The sequence below is a fragment of the Pyrus communis genome, chromosome 8 (genome assembly GCF_041283825.1).
Source record: "Pyrus communis isolate YQ-2024b chromosome 8, ASM4128382v1, whole genome shotgun sequence".
Lineage (NCBI taxonomy): Eukaryota > Viridiplantae > Streptophyta > Magnoliopsida > Rosales > Rosaceae > Pyrus > Pyrus communis.
Window position 1 is genome coordinate 15537789 of NC_142572.1, and position 23893 is coordinate 15561681.

General features: G+C 38.3%; 4 protein-coding genes across 5 annotated transcripts; 2 read left to right on the forward strand and 2 right to left on the reverse strand.

Annotated features, from left to right (window-relative positions):
• The first annotated feature begins 897 nt into the window (after positions 1-897).
• On the forward strand, positions 898-7429 carry LOC137717805 (TOM1-like protein 9). Its single transcript, XM_068457290.2, has 10 exons — positions 898-1192; positions 2011-2089; positions 2830-2928; positions 3029-3142; positions 3370-3530; positions 4247-4322; positions 4596-4681; positions 5483-5674; positions 5786-6270; positions 6490-7429. Exons 1-10 carry the CDS (start codon positions 1092-1094, stop codon positions 7173-7175), a joined length of 2079 nt encoding a protein of 692 aa, XP_068313391.2. The 5' UTR covers positions 898-1091; the 3' UTR covers positions 7176-7429.
• Positions 7430-8418: 989 nt separating this feature from the next.
• On the forward strand, positions 8419-11346 carry LOC137717539 (ubiquitin-conjugating enzyme E2 PEX4). The gene is made up of 6 exons (XM_068456935.2): positions 8419-8529; positions 8784-8845; positions 9434-9553; positions 9636-9764; positions 10259-10388; positions 11019-11346. Exons 2-6 carry the CDS (start codon positions 8840-8842, stop codon positions 11105-11107), a joined length of 474 nt encoding a protein of 157 aa, XP_068313036.1. The 5' UTR covers positions 8419-8529; positions 8784-8839; the 3' UTR covers positions 11108-11346.
• LOC137717538 (alpha/beta-Hydrolases superfamily protein) lies at positions 11335-16683 on the reverse strand. Its single transcript, XM_068456934.2, has 13 exons — positions 16154-16683; positions 15951-16027; positions 15201-15281; positions 14961-15089; positions 14791-14877; positions 14432-14485; positions 14197-14287; positions 14033-14103; positions 13884-13953; positions 12244-12296; positions 12011-12104; positions 11816-11913; positions 11335-11579 (listed from the first exon to the last, which is right to left on the reverse strand). Exons 1-13 carry the CDS (start codon positions 16518-16520, stop codon positions 11490-11492), a joined length of 1362 nt encoding a protein of 453 aa, XP_068313035.2. The 5' UTR covers positions 16521-16683; the 3' UTR covers positions 11335-11489.
• Positions 16684-17586: 903 nt separating this feature from the next.
• Positions 17587-22681, reverse strand: LOC137717813 (protein tesmin/TSO1-like CXC 5). Of its 2 annotated transcripts, none has more exons than XM_068457298.2 (8): positions 21948-22681; positions 21425-21526; positions 20613-20790; positions 20073-20420; positions 19667-19773; positions 19479-19573; positions 18422-18814; positions 17587-18047 (listed from the first exon to the last, which is right to left on the reverse strand). In XM_068457298.2, the coding sequence occupies exons 1-8, from the start codon at positions 22277-22279 to the stop codon at positions 17815-17817; spliced, it is 1788 nt and encodes a 595-aa protein (XP_068313399.2). In that variant the 5' UTR covers positions 22280-22681; the 3' UTR covers positions 17587-17814. The 2 variants fall into 2 exon arrangements, with proteins under 2 accessions (XP_068313399.2, XP_088554983.1); XM_088698857.1 differs by having other exon boundaries at positions 19667-19734; positions 21948-22637.
• Positions 22682-23893: the final 1212 nt, after the last annotated feature.

Sequence of the window (23893 nt, forward strand, 5' to 3'; positions counted from 1 at the left end):
AAAACATTATGTAGGTTATTCTAATTTATTTTATAAATATTTTAACCTTAAAATATTTAGATTTCAATAAATATTAAAAAATTACTAAACCGATTCCATGAAACGCATAGAGAACTTTTTTTAAAAATTATTTTAGCCAATGGATTTAATTTTGGGCCATTAGATCTTTTTGTACCATTAGATTTGATCGTCTTAGATCTCAACCGTTGGATTCAATGAATTTATAAATATAAAACTAAATATTGAATACATATGAATATGGACCATTGGATCAACCAACGGTCCAGTGGTCAGAGCGGTTGGATTAAATCAGAGAGCCATTGGGCTCATAAACTACTGTCGACATGCAGTGGACCCAGGATAGTTAAAGGAATTTAAACTACTGTCTTCCACTACAACAAAAATGTTAAGGATAGTAATGTAATTTGATATAATAAAATTTTGTTGTTTTTTTGTTTAAAGTGATTTTAACATCTCTAGTTTAAAGAAAATAAAGAAATAAATACATAAACATCTCTCCCTCTCTACCCAATTCTCTCTCACTCTCTTCCTTTCTCCTTTAATTTTTAAAATTTTCACACGCACTTTAATTATGGGATATTTGAAGTCGGACATGTTAAAAGAGAGTATTTGAAAATAGAAGTTTTCATAAACTCGCTGCCATCTTACATAAGCATATTTAACATTTCTTTTTGAAGTTGTTTGTCAAATTCCAACAACAACAAAAAACAAAAAACAAAAAAAAAAGGACCAAATATAAGTCGGTGACACAGAGAACAGAACCGCGGCACGCGAGTCTCCGAATTTCCAATACGTGTCCTCACCTGATTCGCCCGTCAAATCTAGTCCCACCCCCAAAAACGACTCAGAAAAAGGAAAAAAGTTCGGTTCCTCAACAGAAAAGCAGCAGCAGCCAGCGATCTCTCACAGAGGAACGCTTCTAGAGAGAGAAAGAGGGAGAGAGAGAGTCGCCGGGAGAAAGACTGCGTCTTATTTTTGGAGTCTTCTGCGATCTTGCCGGCAATCGGAGGCGGGTGGGTGTGGTATTCGGATCGCCGCGGCGACTTTCTGTCGGAGGAAGAGCAGGAGGGATGGTGAATTATCTGGTGGAACGCGCCACGAGCGACATGCTCATCGGTCCTGATTGGGCCATGAACATCGAAATCTGTGACATATGCAACCACGACCCTGTGTACGCGTCGCACTCGATTATAACTCTCTTTCTTGTTTAGTTTGATCACTGTTGCATTTTATAGTGTCATTATGTTTTTGATCGAGTCTAATGTGTATATGTATGATTTGAATCAATGAGGGAGTGATGATGGTGGTTGAATTTGATCGAACTGTTAACTTTGTGTTTGGTTGCTGAGAAAATTTGAGGATAGAAATGCAAAAAGATGAAATGATGTAAAAGAAAAGAACAAAGTCTGAATTTTAAGGTTCATTACGATTTGGTTTTGTAAATAATTGGATCTGGTTTCGAGCTGTGCAATTTAGTGGGTTCGATTGTGAGCTTGGTTTTGCATGATGGAAAAAGCTGGTTCTTTCTGCATTTGGTCAGCTGAAATGTTAATCAGTTTGATGCATTTTAATGGTTATTTTACTGATTATTGGTCACTGTGTATAATTGAGCCCAATGTTTACAATTGGAGGAGGGTTAGTAACGCTCGTCGTATATTTTAGTATGCTTAAGTTCTTAGTAATAAGTATGTGATGTGATGTGGTTTATGTAAACAAACCATAGAGGTTGCTCCGATTGTTCGGAAGGCCAAAGCTGCTAAAGATGGAATTGAATGATAATGCTTTTTCATTATTTAGGATGTACAAAACATGTGAGACGTGATAGACACGATAATGCCTGTTCTCCCTCTCGTGTGCATAGCAAGCATTGGTATTTCTGATTTTAATTCTTGTTACGAGCTAGCTAGATGTATGCCTACTTCTCAAGATTGAATCTTTTTGTTGAAGATTACCTAGACTTAAACTCTCTGTTTGGTTTTCATATATTAGGCAAGCGAAGGATGTTGTTAAAGGTATAAAGAAGCGCCTTGGAAGTAAGAATTCAAAAGTTCAACTTCTTGCACTTACAGTAAGCTCCACAGAACTGTTTTCATTTTAATTAAGTGAAGTGGCCATTTTGTTTACCAGTCCATGTTGTTGTCAGTACATTCTTTTTCATTTACTGGTTGAGTTGTGTTAGTGTTTTGTTCAGCTTACAGGAGAACTTGTCAATAGAGGCACATATTTGTGGGTGTGTGTGTGTGTAAAAGTTTTTTTTTTTATATTTACGAGCAATGCCTTTGCTTGTAGCATGGTGTACCTTATTTATGTATTGTCATTTTTTTATCGGCGCTTTATGTTATTCACTATTTGGGTCTATTAATTAATTAGTTCCGATGTATTACGTTAGATCTTTACTTCATTTCTTGTTGTATGCATAGTGGATCCTTAATACCAATGCTACTCCCATATGGAAAAAATAATGGTAAAATTTTCTCAAAATGTGAAAACAGAGAATTTATTTTAATAAGATGGACATGTTGTCAGTGTGGATTACTTTCATGTGTTTATACTTCATACACAGTTCATAGAAGTGGAAAGAAATGAACGGCTTAGATCCATCATTCTAGAGAGTTGGCAGATTTAAACTTTATATGCGTGAAAAAAAACTAGTTGATGATGGTCTACTGGAAATCTCACTGAAATTTGATGTTCAAGTCCCTTATGCTGTAGAGGCCATTTATATACTTACACTGTTTGTCATTGTTAACGAATTGTTATTACAGTGGTCTAAATTGGTTTTCTTTTGGTCTGTTCTCTACATTCTAGCTGTTGGAAACAATAATAAAGAATTGTGGAGATATTGTTCATATGCATGTAGCAGAGAAAGATCTCCTCCATGATATGGTTAGAATAGTAAAAAAGAAGGTAATATATCCCCGTCCAGCCATCTGATAGTTTGTTCTACAATATCACTTGTTCCACTTCTATTTAAGTTTTCTCATAGTATTTATGATGCAAATTGTAGCCGGACTATCATGTCAAAGATAAGATACTGATCCTGATAGATACCTGGCAAGAAGCTTTTGGGGGGCCGAGAGCAAGATATCCACAATACTATGCTGCATACCAGGATTTGTTGGTATGTACATTAAGAGCAATGGTCAATTAATAATCCAGCTTCATTGTTAAAATACAACATGAGAAGCATTCATATAACATAATCAGTATGAAATTGTTATTTCGTTGCTTATATTCTGTTTTAGTGCTTGATTCCTCAACATTCTAGTATGAAATTGTTATTCATTGCTTATATTCTGTTTTAGTGCTTGATTCTTCAACATTCTCTGAGTCAAAATGTTTCTTCAGCGTTCTGGAGCAGTATTCCCTCAAAGATCCGAGTCATCTGCGCCTGTATTCACACCACCCCAGACACAGCCATTGACAGCATATCCTCAGAATTTGCAAAATCCAGATCGTCCAAAAGATGTAGCTGAGCCTTCTGCAGAGGCTGAGTTCCCAACCTTAAGGTGCACATGGAACTCCTCTTTGCTCCCGATGAACATAAGCTTTAAATATATTTAGTAGAGCAGTTTCTCTGGCTTTAAGATGATACTTATTTCGTACTGGACTGATTAAAGTTCAGAACTCTTATTGTACAGTACTGCATGTTTTTTACTCTTTAATTTCTTTCTTCTGATTGAATGATGTCAAAACTTCAATGAGAATTCTTTTTTTGCATGTGTTAGTGATCCAATCACATAGGAAGTTTGCTACCTATGGCAGGCTCTGTTGACATCTTTAGACAGATGCAATTGAGAGTAAATGCTATGATGGTAGCATGAATATACAATGGTATGGTGGAAGTATGAATATACTAGGTATTTATGGTGAAAGGGGATTTGCTGTATTGTTTTGGTCTTGCTGTTCTGTGGTTCAATGCATCTGATATTTCATCCTTGATGAGACATTAATGCAAGTGAGGAATTTGGTTTTGGATGGAAAAAACAAGATGTTGCTTCTGCTTGCGTCGTTGATGGGTAAGATGTATCAAGTTTCAACTTGTATACTGGGAGTATCCCACTTTAATGCTCTGAATGATTTATTCTAAGAAATTTAGCAGTGAGAAATTCCAAGGACAAAAGTAGTCTAAATGAAAGCAGGAAACTGTTAATTCTTTATAATTTGAAGACAGTTGAAATTTTGCAGAATATTATTTCATATTTTAACTGATTTTTTTTGTTAGTTTGACGGAACTTCAGAATGCACGGGGTATCATGGATGTCCTGGCAGAAATGCTAAGTGCCATAGATAACAAAGAGGTAAATCTATCGATTTATGATATCAAGAAAATAATATACAGTGGGATATCGATTAATGATGACAGCTGAAGTAATATTACTTTAACCTTCGTTGGGTAATACAACATGTTAATAAAGAAAAAAAATTTAAATCCCCTTAGCTGAATCTACTTGGATCTTTATCGCACTGGATGTTTCATCTATAAGGAAATGTGACATTGAGGAAGATGCTTGAATATCATAATTTCAATCTCCATTTGCTTGTTGCTGAAGTAGTTTTCTTTCAATTTGCAGGGGCTTAGGCAGGAGGTGATTATTGATTTGGTCGACCAGTGCCGTACATATAAGCAGAGAGTGGTACACCTTGTAAACTCGACTTCGTAAGGCCATAACTTCATTAACCGCTACCTTTCTTCTTTTTTCACGAAAAAAGGCGGTTGCCAATTCGGTATTGTCCCTTTTTGTTGCACCGTGTATGCACGTGTATTATCCATTCATATTGGTTAAGTAAGAGAAAAAGAAGTTAGGTATTTTTAGACGTTTTAGAAAGACTGTTAAACAAAAAGCGACTTGAATTTTATGCCAAGATAGAGGTTGCTATCTTTGAACTAATATGCCACAAAATTCCAGATTAATATTCCTTTTATTTGTAGGAAATATAGGGTATTGTCTTGCAAAACAGTCTGGTATGTTATATTGTGAATTTGTGATATCATCAATCAAGCTCATATGTAAAATGTGCATGTGGTCCAATATCGTAGTGGATAGGGTGTTGGGTTCCACCCCATGCGTCTTGTGTTTGAAACTCCGCCCTCCCCTAAATTATTGTAATAGTTTTGAATTCACCCCCTCCCCTTAATAATAATAATTAAAAAAAAAAAAAAGCCCATAAATAACATGAAATTAGGTCCGAGTATTAGATGCATGGGTCTGTAAACAGTCTAAACGAACAACAGAGAAACAAGCCCTATAGGCATGATGTAGATGTATATCTTGGAAATTTTCTTTTAAAGTGAAGTTTGGATATGATGTATATGTTTATCCGGGAACTTTAATATCAGCCATATAAGATTTGCTCGAATGATAAATGATACATGCTTATTGATATGTTTCCTGTTCTTTAGATGTAACTGCCATGTCAGTTTTTGTCTATTTCTTTACTCATCAAAGGTTTTTGTTAGGGATGAATCACTTCTATGTCAAGGACTAGCGCTGAATGATGACTTGCAACGTCTTCTAGCCAAGCATGAAGCCATTGCTTCGGGAAATCCAGTTCAGCCAGATAAACCCAAGCCTGCAGCAAATGGAGCGCTTGTAGATGTTGGTGGTCCTCTAGTGGACACCGGAAATGACAACAAACAGCCTGATGGGAGGTAATTAGGATCTTAATGCACTCACAGTCACCGCAACAAATTGTGACTAATCCATTGGTGTTTGTGTACAGTGTATCCATTGAAAATAGTAATGCCAGAACTTTTTTGCAGATCCGTCTCAAGTTCTGGTTCCGGTGCTAATCCTCTTAATCAGTTATTGCTTACTGCCCCTCCAGCTACTAATGCTTCGACTTCTACTGCAAAGGCTGATCCCAGGATGGATCTTCTTAGTGGGGATGACTTTGGCTTACCAAAGGCAGATGCTTCACTGGCTCTTGTTCCCATGGGAGGACAACAGCCAACTACTCCTGTTTCTCAGCAGAATGCCCTTGCTCTTATGGACATGTTTGGCACCGAGAGTGTCCCAAACCCTGTGAATACCCATCCTGCTAATGCAGCCAGCCAACCCAATCCTTCAACCCCACAATTCCCACAGCAGCAGAATTTTCAATCTCCACAAGGAGGATTTCTCCCGAATGGAAATGCCCCAATCATGGGGGTCCCTCAGTATGAGCAGTCTCCGTTTGCACAAGGTGCTGCTCCTGCATGGAATGGTCAGATGGTGCAGTCGCAGCAGCCGCTTTCGCCAGGCTATGGTGTGCTTTTCATTACATTTTTGGTGTTTCAGTCTCCATATTGTTTGTTTTCTTTTACATTCTTTTGCATATAGGAAGATGAATCAAAGTATAATTCTATAATCCCAGCTAGTGCAAGTGATGTGCCTGCTATTGGTGATTGCATGAACCAGGAAGAATGTTATGTGGTTTATACTTTATAGAATACGGTAAGCTCTAATGTTTCACATGGTTGGACAGGTTCACCAACCAGTGGATCATTGCCACCACCTCCCTGGGAAGCTCAGTCAATAGATGATGGCAGTCCAGTAGCAGGTTCTCGATTCTCTCCGCCCCCGCTGCAAGTTACCACCAAGGTGGTGGTCAGTGCACCGGGTGGTTTCCATCCCCAGGGTCCTCAAGGCGACCAGGTTGTAGGTATGTACATCCAGCCAGTTACAAGCACCCATTTGTCAACAATCAATAACCAAGTTGGTCCGAGCAATCATTTGGGTTTGCCCTCTCAACCGGCCCAAGGGCCATATACGGGTATGACTCCACAAGCTATTCAAGCAGGCCAGATGACATCTATGTATCCTCAACAAATGTATGGTGGTAATCAACTTGTCCCCTACAGCTACGATCAACAACAGCAACAGCATCCGCATCAAGCATACGCCCTTCAGCAACAACAGCAACAGCAATATCAACATCAACAAGCGTACGCCCTTCAGCAACAGCAACAACAGCAATATGCCCTTCAGCAGCAAATGTACGGTCTTTCTGTTAATGATAATGGTCTGAAAAACCCCTACCAGGTTTCCGCACCATCTTATGTTCCTCCAAGCAGGCCATCGAGGCCAGAGGATAAACTATTCGGAGACCTCGTTGACTTTGCAAAACTCAAGCCAACAAAACCGACGTCTGGTGCAGCTGGTAGCGTCTGAAGTTATTATTGGTTTCACCCTTTTCCCCCTTTGTTTTTGTTTCATTTCGTTTTCTTTTTCATTTTTTGGTCTTTTTTCTCAATATATTATTATTATTATTATTATTATTATTTTATGGGCATTTGGCTCCGTAATCTGGGTTTGTGATTGGGAACATGTATATTCTTTGTAGAAAAAAAAGGCCGATAAAATTGGGAGACCTCCTCCATGTGATTTAGAGATTGAATTTTATGAGATTTGTATTTTTAGTTTTAGTCTCCAACTCTAACCTCTCTTTTTTTCCGTATTTTCTCGATTTATGTTTTGAACTTATTCGTTGCCAATTGAACTCAAGACCTGTCGGATTTTAGACGTGACATAAATCCAACAAGTTACCAGACGACCAGTGTACAAAGCCTAATGTTGAATGCAAGAAATGATGCCTCTTGCCTGCTTGACTTTGTACAACTCTAGAGTTCTTCGTATTTAATTAGTCTTTCAGGTAGAATTCCATATTTGTTTTATAAAAATTTATTAACCACTATCGGGAAATTTTATACAAGTTCTATTTAGAGTCGGTCGTGTCAAGTACATAACCACCTTGAGTGCAGATGTAAACGATTTTAACCACATTGAATTACAAACTCGTTTGCAAAGTAGATGGTTAGATTGTGAACGTAAGTACTAGTGTATTTTGTTGATTTCTCCTTGACCATTGGCTGGTTTTCCTAGTCCTTGCCCAATTTACCTCTTGAACAATTATAAATATGATCAATTTCACCTCTTGTTTATCTGTATTTCATTCAGAAAAATCATATTCTGACCATTATATGTGATTTGTTATTCTTCTTTTCTTCAAATGTGATATTTCTAACAATTGGAAAATCGGTCTTCTAGCTACGAGCTCAAGGGAAAAATCGGAAAAATATTCTCAAATATTGATATTTATTTAAAAAAGATAATTTAGTTGTTTGACAAAAAAGAAAAAGGAAAGGTGTCTCAGCGTTGAGAATTTTTTTGTATACACACAACACAAAGCAATACATCATATGTTATGATACAAGTATATAATAAGTTGATTTGTTGTATTTTTAGAATATATTTTCTATATTTTTTAACATTTGTTTACTTATAGTGTGACATATGGTGTGCCACGTTCTTTTTTTGGTGTTGAAAATGAAATCTCTCTTCAAAAAGGAAACTATTGTTTGGTGAACAAAATATAATTTGAAACGTGGCGGCTGTTTATTGGGTGGTGGGCTCCCCATTCCATGTCACTTTACGCACCGTCTAACAAATCCCATTCCTAACGCCCCTGAAAAGAAATCGATCGTCAATATTCATCTCTCCCGCAGAAAGCAAGTTTCTCTGCAAGGTAAGCTTCTGGAATTCCAATCGATTGCTCGAATATTTTCTGCACAAATGGAATTTTAAGTTTTACACCCCTGAGTTACATTAAATTGCATATCTAGCCCCTTTCAATCGAATTGTATCGATTCGGTTTTCTGGAGGTTTTGCTTTTGGATGCGTGTGGCGAAATCAAAACTTCCAATCAACTGAAATTTTCAGTTTTTATTTATTTATTATTATTTTTTGTTAATTTTGTGAAAATGTTGTGATTCTGTCCAGGTAGTGGGGCTTTGTGGTGAAGTGCTGCGTTTTGAGTTTCCAAGGCGACAATCAGCATGCAGGTTAGCTCAAGTTCTTGTTTTGGCCAGTCAGGTTATAGCTAGAATTCATTAGATTGTTTTTCGGGTTTATTTTCGATAGGTTGTTTATCCGAATTCTGTTTAGCTTCAGAGGATATTGGAATATGAGTGCTGTTGGTTAACAACTTGTTAATTGTTTGAAATGTGTCAAACTTTTATGGCTGAAAGTGGATTGGGATAGAGGGAGGATTGTCGAAAGATGCGGTAAAAAAGCTAGAAAGGTGACAGATGGAGGGAGAATGGATTTGAGTATGAGGAAAAAGCATGGTTTGTTTTGTGGAGAGGAAGGAGACTGTGAGGCCGAATGGAGCGATAATGATGAACTTGAATGACTAGTGTGTTGTATTGCATAGTGTGGAAGCATTACGCATACCACGCTGAAAAGATAAAATTGTGAAATACAATCGTATCTTTAAGATGGAAGTGAATCCAATGTGAATGGTGAACTTTAATAGCTAGCTGGGTGTTGCATTTGTACAGCATTTGCTCTGCTTCTGGTCTTCGATTGGTGTAATGCATAACTTTTTTAAACCATGCGGTGAAACGATTTTGAAGACGTAAGTTTTGCAGGCATCAAGGGCACGGCTTTTCAAGGAATACAAAGAGGTGCAGCGAGAGAAAGTTGCTGATCCAGATATTCAATTAGTTTGTGATGACACAAACATATTTAAATGGACTGCTCTCATCAAGGTACACTCATTCATTACAATGAAAACTTCTGAGGGTATATTGTTATATTGTTTGCCCTCATCTGTCCAAATTTTGCCTGTAGGGTCCATCAGAGACCCCATTTGAAGGCGGCATATTCCAGCTTGCTTTTGCGGTTCCTGAGCAGTATCCTTTGCAACCTCCACAAGTCAGGTTCTTGACAAAAATATTCCATCCAAATGTACATTTCAAGGTATGAACTCTTTGTATGATTGCATCTACTCTGTTTGAATATGAATTACTGCCTGGATTTGTTCTATCAAAACTTTCAATGAAGTAGTGGAATTCTGAGGAATCTGGGTGAAATTGTGATTAGCAAACTTAAGTGGGTGGGAGCTGACTGAATCTTTCCAGGATGGAATAGTGATGGACTAATATGGGATGCTCATTGACACCAATTGTTAGGAGTCAAAAGTTTCTTTAACTATCGTTTTATTGAGTTAAGACTACTGGAAGCTCTTTTATAATTTTTTTTCCTAGGCGGAAATGTAGAAGAGTTTTCAAACTTCATTTATAGCATCTCTTCTTGAAACTGAATAGTGCATCAAAGCTTTCTGAGGATTTCATTTGGTTAATTGCTCGGTCTACTGGGCCTAAATGAAAATTGGATTGGAAACCATATGTTTAATGTACTTTTCTAAACACATCAAGTATTATTTCATTTTTCTGAAGTTGTTTTCTATGCAGACGGGAGAGATTTGCCTTGATATTTTGAAGAATGCATGGAGCCCTGCTTGGACACTTCAATCTGTTTGTAGGGCTATAATCGCTTTAATGGCCCATCCAGAACCTGACAGCCCATTGAACTGTGATTCCGGTTAGTTGGCACGCATATTATGTATATGAGCATTGACATTGGATTTTTAAGTTATAGAAGCTCAATATTTATACTTCCATCCCATGTGCTTTGTGAGTCGTCTTTATCAATTCTTAAGCCAGCAACTGGATACCCCCTTAAGTTTTTGTTTCAATAATGGGCATTTCTTATGACACCTAAGCTTTGTTCCCATGGATGTGCAAGAACTAGGATTCTGAAACTAGGGAGGACATAAATAAATAATCGTCTGAGACTAGTGAACCATAGTTTATTTGGGACTACCTCCACTACAGGGAAGAAAGTTCGTCCAGTTTTCCATATCCGCATTTGTTATGAAGGAGAGAACTTAAAAGAATTTGGGCGCATCCCCCGTCCAAAGACAATAGGTTTTCCCTTATTGATGCATTTGCATTTTAGAAGATGAAATTCACCTGGAATCCCCAATTCCATGTATTCCGTGAAAAAATGCCGTGGCAAAAAATATCTTTTTAGAATTAAACTACAGAGATCTTTAACTATTCCTTCCACAATGTTGCATTAAACTGTGCTAGATTTGAGTTAATATGAAATGTACTGTCAATTTTATCTTCCGTCTTCTGTTTTAGTTAATTGGTCTTGCTTGTGTGGTAGGCAATCTTCTGCGTTCTGGCGACCTCCGAGGGTACTATTCCATGGCACGAATGTACACTAGGCTTGCAGCCATGCCCAAGAAAGGCTGACGAAGCGGGTGTGCTCCAGTTTTTTGTCTTCAATTTTAGGAGCAGCTGGTATGTGATTCTGTTGTCTGATTTTATGCACGAAGTTGCACATAATGTAAACCTTGACACATATTAGCTTGGGGGATATTTATACATCATGATTTGAATGTGAATTTGTGACAGACGTAACTGAAAATCATACTCGTTTTAAGAACGGTGTTTTAATAAAAGTCCGTACTACCAAATGATTTTGCTGAAAACACGATGCATTATTTTGGTCTTAGCGATACATTATCACAGGGTACATTGCTTAAGCCCAGAAGCCGATTGGATCTAATTACATATGAACATTGGGAAAGTAGATTGGGTAGAAACAACGAACGGAAGGACTGCAACCACGGCCTCACTGCTTCAGAAACTGGTCGAACCAGTCACTGGCCTCGATTACCATGAGCGGGGTCATTTGGTGCCCGATTCCTGGCTGCGCTATGAACTGCATTACGATGAAATGAAGGTCATTGAATAGCTTTGTCGATTAATCTACAAAGGGAAAATAAAATGCCAAGGTTCGATATTGTTTGCGTTTGGATGAACATGGATGAACAAATATGAACGTCGGCCATGAGCATGAAGGAAGATTTGAACAGAAGAAAGTGCTAAATCAGAGGCTCTAAATGCGGTTGAAGATGGTGAAAATTGTTTGCAGGGTATGACAGCGCTACTCCGTACCTTGAAGTTGTCTATGGCGTGCGCATCTGCATAAGCCTTGCATGCTTTGGATGTGGGAACTTCCAGACCAGCAAGTGGACATCGAGGATCCTCGGCGCCTAATATTTTCACAAATAAATGAAACATGACAAAAACTAACATGAAGGTCATCACTATGTCTGTGATTCGTAGCTCCACTGTGAAACAGAATTTTACCGTTTAAAATCAACAGAGGGCGAGGTGCGATAGCTGGAATCGAGTAAGGAGAATCAAACTGGGAGGCCAGACCGGGAGCAATCCTATCCCAGACCTGGTCAGATAAGTAAATTGTAAGCTGTCGTCCAACTTCATAATAACAATCAATTACCCCTTCCTAGTTTGAAATACCGAATGCATAGACCAGACTCCCCGAGATCAATTCGTATCGGAGAGTCAAGTGTGTAACGAACCTTCTCCACCACTTCTTTGTCAATCACATTCTTCCCAAGATCAATTTGTGCTTCTGCAGTACAACCGAGAAAACGAAAGAATCAGAGAAGTAAACACAACCCTGTCTACGAAGACAAGGAACACTAAAAGAAGGGCTAGGTTTTGGTTCAAATGAATCGAACAAGAGAATTTATGAAGAAACTTGAATCCACTACTCTATAGTCGTATGTAGACTGATTACTAACAAAAATGGAGGCAAAAGAATCTACTATTGGAAAGGAACTAAGAGCGAAAAACGAAACTAATCGTTGGAGTGAAACTAAAAGTATACTTTCTAATATATAATTCAATCTTGGGTAAAGTACAAAAAACTACCTCAATTATTGGTGTCACGATACTTTCATATCTCATCTTTTAAAATTGACAATGTCACACCTCATCTTACAAATTTGTGCCAATGTCAGACCTCCGTCAGTTTTTCTGTTAAATGTTGACGTGGCCAGAGACGGGACCCATTTTTTATTAAAAAATTAATAAAAATTTAAAAAAAATTAATTAAATACTAAAAATTAAAAAAAAAAAACCCACATCCCCTTATCTGAGTTCTCTCCCACCCAACCCTCTATCTCTTCTCTCTCCCTGCAACTTGCATCCCTAAAATCCCAAAACTCAGAAATCCTTCCCACCCGTCCTCCCCCCCCCAACCTTCCTCTCCGATCCCACTGACGACAACCCTACCTCTATCATTGACTCCATCGATGACAGCCACAACCCCCAATCGCCCCCAAACCCTAACTCTAGCCACAACCTCCACAACAACATTCCCTTCTCCTCCTCGCCCCCGGATCTGCCGCTCCGGTGATTTGCGAGAGAAAACCAAAACAATAACAACAACAATCCCAATAGAAAAACTCTCCGTTTCCCAAAAAATTCCGAGATTTTTCGAGAAAATCAGAGGAGGTGCGAGAAACAGAGAGAGAGCTGTGATCTGAGAATGGCTTTCTTTGGTCTAAGTTTCCGATAAATGGTGTATATAGGCGGGTCGGATGAGGAGGAGAGAGAGGAGGTGAAGTCCATGGCGATGGGTTCTGAGCGGGCGAAGCTTCTACACAATTTCAACTTGTCATGGTATTTGAAGTGGGGGAACCAGAAGCACTTGTGGTGCCAGAAGGAGAGCTCTGACGCCAACGGGAGTGGCGGGGAAGGGTCTGGGGTTAATCGGTGATCGTCAGCTTAAAGGATTGAGAGCTCACCGGCAATGATGACTCGGGTGGGAATGGTTTCTGGGTTTTTGGATTTTAGGGATGCAGGTTACAGGGAGAGAGAGGGTTGGGTAGGGGAGAACTCAAAGATGGGGATCTGGGTTTTTGGGGAGGGGGGACACGGGTTGATGGGTTTTTTTTGGTTTAATGTTTATTGTTTTTTTTGTTTTTTTAATTATAATTTTTTAATATTTAATTATTTTTTAATAAAAAAATGGGTCCCCTTTTTTGCCACATTAGCATTTAACAGAAAAATTGAAAGAGGTCTGACATTGGTACAAATTCGTAAGATGAGGTATGACATTGTCAATTTTAAAATATGAGGTATGAAAGTATCGTGACACCAATAGTTAAGATAATTTTTTGTACTTTACCCTTCAATCTTCTACTTCTCTTACCCTCAAAAACAGGTTTTATACTGTCAACTCGTGCCTGCCACTTATCATTGTCTATGGCCCATCGAAATCCCTGCAGATATAGTTGCACTGAGTTAGAAATTTAGAATCACAAGAGGTGAACTTATAACTAATGATATTAGATGCAGCACCTGAACGCCAATTATAGGAACCACGACTGCATAACGGGTGTCAGCAGCAGCAGCAAACCATGCATGCATCCCTGCATCGGAAAATAACAAGATGACTTTGGAGTTGCACAGAAAGAGGTAATGTATTCTCAAGTTTCCGTCTCATAAAATTTTCCATCACAAACCTCCAAGTGATTCACCGGTGATTCCTACCCTAGTAGGGTCTATATCCTCCCTGTGTGTTAAATAATCTGCCAATTTTATCAAGTCCCAGACCTGCGATAATGAAATTCATTTCATTCACTCACAATCATCAGATAACAATTTCCAATGACGAACTACATTTCAACTTATCAATTTTCCTACTTCAATGTACCAGTTGAGTAACCATCTTATTCACACAAAAACAAGTGGAGTTACCGTATCAAATAAGAATGGCATTGTATCACCTCTTTCCCATGCTGATACGAGAGCCTGCATGCGAATAAATCCACGGATCAGTTTGTATGGCATAGGAATGCTTACTAGCTTAAACATGAGTAGGACGCCTTGCTCAATCTAAGATCGGTTCACGTCTTCTTGAGAAAACCAGGTGAAGTACTAGTCTAGAACTCACAGTACCACAGCACAGCACACAATAGGTACTTACCCGACACTTTAATCTATGAGGAGATTCATAAACCAAAAAACTTGAAAACAGCATCTAGATTGTTCTTTTACCAAACCACAGGCCAAAATCACATAATTACAACGAAGTAAACGTGGAAAAATATACATACATCTTGGTACGTGGAGATATTTCTGGCACGTTCGCCATGGTAGCGGGAATCAATGGCAATTGCTACGTATCCCCTCGAAGCATAGGCCTGAAAAACAATACAAACATGAGAATTCTCGTTCTAACTGAGTGCAAATTGTAATTGAAAGATCGCACAAAAATATTAGGTACCTCAAGCAATGGTCTTAACCATTCTTTGTTCTTGTTTGTACTATGCAGAAAGACAACAGCAGGCCTTTTCTGGGTACAATTTTCCTTCATGCTCAAAATTAACACGGGCAACCGCCCTTGCTCTCCTGCCTATCACTTAGGATAATAAGAACATTATTCCCCACCATAAAACTCCAACCCCAAATTTACTTAAACGATAATAATTTGAGAAATTTGATTATTTAGACTTAAACCAACCACCTCAGTAATTAAGTAAAGGTTTTCTTCTTGCAGCTTATCCTTGAAATCGGGGATGCTGGCTTTCGGACAAGCGTTCATTGCCTAGCAAGCAAAACACAAAACACCATAAATTCAACAATTTGGAATTGTCAAAATCACAACTTTCAAGTTCCAACTTTCAACACATATGGGCCTGTTTGGAAGTGCTTTGAATAACTAAAAGTGCTTTCAGATCACCAGAAGTGTTTCTAACAACATTTGAAAAAAAAACCAAAAAGAGTTAAAGACCATCTCCAAAAGAGACGTCAAATATGCCAAATAGGATTAAAAGACATTCAAGTGTTCTTCAATGGATATGCTATATATGACTTGGTATGTGAGTCATTTGACTTCTTACTTTCTAGCTGACTTTTTTGACAGCAAACAAAGAGTCAAATATATTTAATTTAATTTTTTAATGTATGAGTCTCATTAACAACCAATAGAATACAAACTAAAACTAATTTTGATTATTTTTTAATAGTTACTGTAACTTTAGGGCTAATAAAATAATAAAATAAATATTTAACACGTTCATTGAAAAATAAAAAGACTTAACACTTGTATTCAATTTACCACGTCAGTTATCTAATAAAATTTTAACGGATTATATTTGACATATCCTTTGAATGTGCTTTTTCTTCGCGAAGCAGTAAGTGATTTCTGGATGCTTTTATTAAAAAATTAGACTTGCGTGAGAAAAGCATTTCCAAATTGGAATCAGATTCGAACCTCACTGAAGCTTGCTGGATTAGCCTCCTGAAACAACGGATTCGCCACCGGTTTCGCCGGCTCAACCAACATTGGAACTGAAAGTAATCCAAAACGTTACCAAACAGGCAAGTATTCAATTCGACATTTTCCACCGATTCCCTCAAATTTTCTCACCAGCCAAACAGAAAATTAAGCAAATAAACGTCTACAAATTCACTCACCTTCGCCCGATCGTCTGCTGCGCAGAACTTGGAGGAACTCCGAGCGAAGCTTCTGAGCGTCCATTTCGCTCACTTCACAGTCACTGAGTTTTGATCTGCTGCTTCTGGCGTGTGACTTGGTCCGGCATTTATAGGACAGTTTTGGCGGGGAGGGAGGTACGGGGAGACACGTGTGGGACGGAGAAGGTCCCAATTGTGAGAGCGTAGTGCTTGGTGACCTGGATTGCGGAGGTTGTTGACGAGCAGCGATGAGTGAGTGGGCCCTCATGATGCAGCTTCCTTTTCCTCCGGAAACAAATATTATTATTAGTAAATAATATAATTTTGCACAAACGATGAAAACCTTTTGGGCGTGCGATGGTTTCATCGTATCCAAATTTTCTTTATCGATGTGATTGGCAGCTGAGAAAATTTTGAGATGACGATGAAAGTCATTTGGGTTAATTGATCTGTTTATTTTAATTTCAGAGTCGTCTGGAATCAGTCTTTCTTTCTTTACACTTGCGTACCAGAGTTGTGCTTTTGTTTTACTGGTCGGAAATTTGTCCTATCATTCGTTATCCATATGGGGAGAGGATGGATGAGGATTCTAGGAATTCTTCAATTATATTCGTTCATTGTACATAGTATGATCAGTTTTTATGTTTATATTTAATTTTAAATAAAAAAATTTTACAATGATTTATGACCGCATGATTTACGATGAACAGATGTGATTGAAGGATCCGACGAGGATCCCCTTAGGTATATATGTGTAACGTGATGAGAGAAATAAATACAATATTATATACAATCATTGACGCTCCATAATCTCTCCCCTGAAGATAACGTATGCAAGAATGGTCGTCCAATGGTTTTGTTTAATACGGCCAAACGATAATGGGGGAGTGAAGTATCAAAAACATAATAACAATAGTAAATGCTCTACATCGCTTGAGCTACAAGTTCTTTACAAATCGGTGAGTTAAATAAACTAATTTGGTATTTACATCCTTTTCTCAAATTTCCCAGCATCCAAACAGAAATTTTCTGATCCGATTGAGTTCATGTGCTTGACTCCTTGCGGTGATGAACCCTAATGGAGCCAAATTTTGTTTGAACGAAAAATAAAACAAAAAATGAAAGCAGTAGGAAGCAACGTTCAGCAAACAAACCAATCAGAACGAAAATACAGTTTAAGGAAGATGCAAGGAAGCTCCGCCAATACAGTAATCGACTAATCGTACTGTCGAATAGGAGGGCTTTTTGGAAAAGTGCTTTCCTGGGATAGGCATTTTCTAGCTCCTCTACCAAGTCCCAGGTTTTCAATCCCAGCCATTCAACGAGATCCAACGGTTATAAACAACAATCATTGTAAAATTTGAACAGTTCTGTAATGAAATTTCCAAAACCGGGAAACAAAAGAAAAGCACTTTTATCGTACACAGCATAAATGCATAACGAAACTGAAAGCAGCTCTTTCGAGAATTAATTTATGCACCAAGAGAAAAAGGGTCTAGCTCTCATTAGTTTCTCAAAGTTCCTTTTTTCTAACTGCGAGACCTAAAGATCGACTGATGTGGCACGAAATCAAGCCAAAGTGTCTCGAAAGAGGCACGGTGGTACCATTTGAACTACTTCGAATCCTAAGTTACAACCAGTATTGCTTTTAGCGCTCGTTATTATTTCTCAGTGGGCAATCCAACCTTTAGAGTGAGATCATTGTCACCAGAAGTGACTGTTGTTACTGACTGAAGAATTTTACCGTTTGCTGATGAAAGTGGAGATTTCACAATGCCGTTGCTGTAGACCTCTTTCTGGTACCCGGGTTCAGTGCATGGTTTTGCTTTTCCAACCTGTACGGATTCTTTCTGGCTTAACCTCTCCGTTTTGGCTTGGGGAGAACACATTGTTTCTGCAAAAATCAACGACAAAGGACTCACTTTTGTTAGATTAGCTGGATGCATGAATGAAGAACACGATCAATTAACGGTCACAAAATAGAACATGATGATGTAGGGAACTCAACATAACGAAAACCCATTTATATCAATGACAAAATGCATATTCACTCTAGAACTGCAGTCTGCTAGTTACAGTAACAGAAGACATGATCATCCAATTTACCACAATGCTCGGAACAGGTAGAAAATTATACGAATAAAGCCAAACTGATCTTTCTTTTAGGGTGTTCTCATGGTATTAAGTTCCCAACAATATTCACAAAGCACATGGGCATTCTGTGTTTCGACAATTATAAGGTTAGAATTGTAACTTGAAGAAGTTCACCTTTTATGCTCCCCCGCGTAATAAGATGGTTAAGGAAATCCCTGAACCTGGTCAGGACAAGCCTTTCCTGTTCCGCGTAAATCTCTGTGAAACCTATTTCCTGAGCTGGCTTCTGAGGCATACTTGGATCATCAGTTCCCGCACCCCTTGGCAATCCAGCTTCCATAAACATCTTATCTTGTTCATCACACATCAGGGCAAGAGTTATGGGGGACATTGGCCTACTATTTTGCACATCACCTCCATTTGATCCAGAAAAGGTACTTGCTTCTCTATCTGCTTGGTTCACTCCTAATTGGTCGTCATGCTGCTTATTATGTTCCATTTTATGTTCTTCCCCCTCTTGAGTGGATGAAGTGGTACTAGTATTGATTGTTTCTCCTTGCATATTTCCTGCACATATTAAATTAGCAAATCCTAAACCAAATCACATATTTGAAAAGCCATAAGGTAAATGAAGAATATCTAATATCCATCTAGCAACTCAAAATGGGGGAGAAAATGATCTTTTAGATGCTTCTTTGGCTACCAGCTAAACAGCAAGTTTTCCTCCCCAGGGAAATCAAAATGAAACTAGAAATCTATTGATTAGTCTGAAATAAGCAGAAGTCGGGGAGGAGAACGAAAATACAAGAGAAAAAACAAGTACTTGATTTTGGTCAATAACCATGAGGAGATGAGCTCCTTTTTCTTGGGCCCTTTAGAAACAGCCTCTTGTTCGTTTTCTTTTAAAACCTATGAAGGGAGTTTTAGTTGGAAATCAAGTTTACTGAAACCAAACTTAATAGAATTGTGACTTCCCAAAACCAACAGAGTTCCATGCCTTGGAATAATAGCCTTTTCAGTCAACTGATTAGCTAAAAATTTGTTACTTTGGGAGAACCCATTGTAAATCCACCTACTTTTGAGGCCAGTAGGGTTCTAGCTTACGGTGTCCTTAAAATCTTTTAAACAAGGGAAAAAGAAAAGAAAGCTAAAAACTTAAAAGTGATATTAGATGCACAGGTATCGGCAAGAGAAGAAAGGAATCTAATTGACTTATGTATAGAACCAAAACCTGCAAGTGCCTTAGCAGCTACTCCTGCAACTACAACCAAACGTGAGCACAGATCCTTTACATTCTTTGGTTGGATGATGTCTGCCAATGGAGATCTTCAGTCATGAAACATGATGATTAGTATTACAATATTTTGAATGAAAATAAAGTAAACTTTTAAATTAGCAATGTTAAGAAAATTAGCACACCTGTATGTAGTGGTTTTTGAAGGTCTTGATACAGCTGCATTAGCAGCATGAAAAATAGGAACAGACAACTGAGAAGAAGAGGCCATGTGAGGTCTTAGATGATTTTCCTGAAATAAGGTTAATATGAAGCCCGTTGCTTAAGAAATAGATGGAATGAAAGGAAGGAAGAAAAAGTAAGGAACTCGATCCGAATTTAATCTGGAAGGGATTGCCCTATTCAGCAGCATTTTGTGTAGAATAATGAGCATTATCTTAGCCTTCATGAGCTAATGTGAACTTATGGTCATTCAAGTATTAATAATGGCAAAACTGGACTTTTTGAAGCCTGACAAGAACAACTTATCAAAATATTCATAACGCCCAAAACCTAACAAAGATGTATTCAAGTAATTGAAGAAAAATGTACCTGTTGAGGTTGTGCAATCGGATGAGTGGACTGATTTCCAGTTGTAAAATAAAGTTCGTACCCTTTTCTTTTTCTGGACACCAAAGGGGTCCCATAACCAGAGGTTCCAATGGCCCCACTAATGACCGCATTAGCCTGTTGCATGTAGGCCGCGGTATTGTGGCCGTCATGATAGAGAGCTCTTCTCTCTTCACTTCCTTCAAAGTTCTTGCAGTCCATGCATTTACAATTTTCAGAGCATAGAATATTGGCTTGGAAGCACTCACAATACTTCTTGAGGCAGCCTGATTTCTTACAATGGCATCCTTTGTTGTGCTTTCCAGCCGCTTGAATTTCCCTAGCATCTTCCTGAATTTGTTATAAGAAACTGTTATTGTACACTGACCTGAATTACCAAATGCAATCTAATGAGAACATCAATAATTAGACTAGAAATTAAGTGTCACTATGCTTGCACCTCCTTGTTTGGTCTCCACTACGAACTTGGTAAAAGTCAATCCAAGGGCGTAGATGAACCAATATATGAGTCAGATTACATACCCTACCATCACGAGATTCTTGTGGGCTGCTAGCAATCTTTGGTTGGAAAGCATTTGGATTACGCTCTAAAATTGCTCCCCTTGCGTCTTGCCTAGCAGCTTCATTGTTCAGATTATTGTGACAATTTGAGCAGTTGCAACCATCACAATAAATTCCAGCTGCAAAGCACTCACAGTACCTACAAGATTATCAAGTCCTGACTTTAGATGGTAAAAAGAATGTGGGGGAAGCAGAAGAGACGATGAGCCACATACTGACATACATAGGGCTAATTTAAAACTATATAATTAAAGTACTAGAAAAGAAAGCTGACAATCAATAGTAACTTAACTTAAAGTGGATTTCCATTAATTCCACAAATTATCTTGTTCCAATATGCATATGGAATGAAATCCACAGAGAATTACATTCAAGCTTGCAGCTTCAAGTAAGCAAATTTAAGCATCATTGAGAAAATCTGTTTGTTACTTTGTTTACATGTTAATGAACCATGAGCTGTGTTTCCACTATAAAGTACTTGGGCATTTTCGCTTGTAAAAACATGTTAACAGACTCTACATGAAAGGGTTAAAATGAATTTCAAGGTTTTAATGTAATGGAGAATTGACAAGATATGCAAAAGGTGAGCTGAAGTGCTCAGGAACAAAAGTGCGAATATCTCACTCAGCAGATGTGAAGTGAAAACATCACTCACAAAGGGGTTTTAGGTATCCAAGTTTCAAATTGACAAAATTCCAAAAACAAATACAAATCACAAATGGAGCATTTTCATTCTAATGCCAAAAATTACGAAGAGGAGGAAATGTCCTTACAACTTCAGGCACCGAGAGTTTTTACAATTGCACTGCTTCTGCTTTTTTGGAGTACAATCTTTTTCATCCCCACGTTGGCGTGATACAGGAGAGTCTTGTTTTCTGAAGAGACACACATGCACACAAAGGTCAAGAGAAGTATAATACAACAAATCTCACAACCAAAGCAGAACGTCAAATAGATTCTCAAAAGCAGAGCTTCCACCTCTCTATGATTACAATAGTTGGAAATTATTGTTTTTTCGACAATTTATCAATGACATTACCAATATCAATACCATATCTGAAAAATTTAACAAAATTTCCCATAAATGTAAAATGCACACTCCCAAAGCAACCACATTTTACCATCCAAGCATACAATTACCAATTTTGCACTGCTTTCCTACGATAAATATCATAAATTTTAGCTCTACATCAAAGCCTATCTCATCAAAGCCAATATTCAATACCAAAATCCACCATATAAACTTGAAATTCAACTCCGTAACTCCAGATATGATCAAAATTCATAGAAATTTACCTCACTTGCGAAAGCTTATGCACCGGGTGCGGAATCCGAACGTTTGCGGGCGGCGCCGGACTCCGCCGAGCCTGAAACTGCGGAATCGGCGGCGGCGGCGTTAACTGCTTCGACGACTGAACTGCCGCAGGCTGCGGCGACTGTAAATGCAAATGCAACTGCGGTCTTGCCGGTGAGATTTGTGGCTGCTGCTGCGCCTGTGACGGTGTCTGTAGCTGTAGCTGTACGTCCGTCAACGCCGCGCTCGCCGACGCTCGGTACACCGTCGTGAAATCCAATTGCCTCGCCAATTTCTTCGGCGCCACCTCGGAGACCGTTTCGCTCTGCTCCATTAATCTCCAATGAATCCAAACGCCAACATGCACAATCAGCCTCCCAAATTCGCATTTAATTTCCCAAACACAAATTATCAAAATCCTTCGAGAAATAATTCCACCGCGCACACCATCGGTAACGGATAAACGGTGTCGTTTCGGAGCTCAATCATCACCGGAGACCGTCGCGGACCGACGGCGGCGATTCCGCGACGATTTCCCGTACCGAAAAAGCAGCCATAAAATTTTGAAACAAAAAAAGCTGCTGAAAATCTCGAATCGGATCAGAGATTTTCAGAGACTAAAGAGAATCGGAAGAGTTGGGAAGATAGAGCAGCTTTCGAGCTTTTGGTCTTTTTCTCTTTCACTCCCCCTCGTTGTTTTTTGAAATTGAATTTCCTAAATAATGGAGGGTTGGATGAGAGCGACAGGCGATCGGACGGTTTCATTAAAATTTCGGTTGGACGCTCACGATTGGGTGGGAGAGTGAGGAGTGGTGGCCAGCCGTTGGATCTGGAGGAGCTTTAGGTTATATTCTGTGAGAGCGACGCGAGTGGAATTTGGCGCTAATTAGAGTACAGAAAGCATCGGGGGGTCAGTAGGATGGGACACGTGTACGGGCGATAATGGATGTTGCTTGACCTAAGGAAACAATGGACGGTCAAAATTTGAAAACGATAAAGCAAGAAAAGTACGCGTTTAATTTTTTGAACTAGGAATTTGTATTTCCCGGCGGCTACACGAGGAAGGCTGTTTGTCGTTATCTACAAAAATAGCTGCTCCTTTTTAATTTTGCCCCGAAATTATTTAAACGAAAATAAAATTTTGAAGGCACAGAAAACAATGGAAACATGGATCTCACTTCAATCTTAATTATTTACCACAATAGGCCACAACATGATATAATTATAAAAAAATAAAATAAAAATAAGCGATTTCAATTCCTCTTTAGTTATTTTCGCATATTTTTGTTTATTTTAAAATTTTAGATTGAATAAATTAAAAAAATATTAAGAGACAAAACTAAATAAGGTACTTAAAAAAAGGGTCACTACAAGTAAGGTAAGTCAAAAATTCAGTTCACGTACATTGGACAAAGTTTCACTACGATTTTTTGTAGTTTGAATTATCGCAATCCATTCGTCATAGTTTAGTAGTTGTTGCAATATTACAAGGACAAACACTTACTTCTTTCAAAATTTTGTTGACAAAATGAGCACATTAAGGCAATGTGGGGATTGGGGAGGTGTTTTACACTTCTTAAGAGTCAATCATATGCTCACATATGCCACTTTTGTGCTATTTTCGTTAAAAACTGATGAAATTAAGTTATCATCCTTGAACTGCAACGTTCATTAAACTAGAAGTCAAATTAAATAATCGGAAATATTTTGTTCAAAGCAACACATGTCAATTACATAAACCAAATCATAATTTGGCTGTGATTTTTCCTTTTATTTTTTTGTTTTTGATCCATATAAATGAAGCTAGGGTGGTCGTGTTGGTTCGATCGGTTTAGGCTTCTACACACCTAAATCGATGTAACAACATTAATTGTTCGATTTAGTTCAGTTTAACCTAATCAAATCAAACAATTTTGTGATCGTTTTTTAGTTTAATTTTGTCATCAAA

Coding starts and splice junctions, on each gene's coding strand:
- LOC137717539 (XM_068456935.2), top strand. Junction 9,554..9,635: donor AATGGACTGCTCTCATCAAG/GTACACTCATTC, acceptor TTTTGCCTGTAG/GGTCCATCAGAGACCCCATT. Junction 10,389..11,018: donor CCCATTGAACTGTGATTCCG/GTTAGTTGGCAC, acceptor CTTGTGTGGTAG/GCAATCTTCTGCGTTCTGGC.
- LOC137717538 (XM_068456934.2), bottom strand. CDS start 16,520: ATGAAACCATCGCACGCCCAAAAGGTTTTCATCGTTTGTGCAAAATTA. Junction 15,090..15,200: donor ACCTTTACTTAATTACTGAG/GTGGTTGGTTTA, acceptor CCTAAGTGATAG/GCAGGAGAGCAAGGGCGGTT. Junction 13,954..14,032: donor TTCCTATAATTGGCGTTCAG/GTGCTGCATCTA, acceptor CTATATCTGCAG/GGATTTCGATGGGCCATAGA.
- LOC137717813 (XM_068457298.2), bottom strand. CDS start 22,279: ATGGAGCAGAGCGAAACGGTCTCCGAGGTGGCGCCGAAGAAATTGGCG. Junction 21,527..21,947: donor CATAAGCTTTCGCAAGTGAG/GTAAATTTCTAT, acceptor GTGTCTCTTCAG/AAAACAAGACTCTCCTGTAT. Junction 18,048..18,421: donor TACGCGGGGGAGCATAAAAG/GTGAACTTCTTC, acceptor TGATTTTTGCAG/AAACAATGTGTTCTCCCCAA.
- LOC137717805 (XM_068457290.2), top strand. CDS start 1,092: ATGGTGAATTATCTGGTGGAACGCGCCACGAGCGACATGCTCATCGGT. Junction 3,531..4,246: donor GCTGAGTTCCCAACCTTAAG/GTGCACATGGAA, acceptor TTTTTTTGTTAG/TTTGACGGAACTTCAGAATG. Junction 5,675..5,785: donor AACAAACAGCCTGATGGGAG/GTAATTAGGATC, acceptor ACTTTTTTGCAG/ATCCGTCTCAAGTTCTGGTT.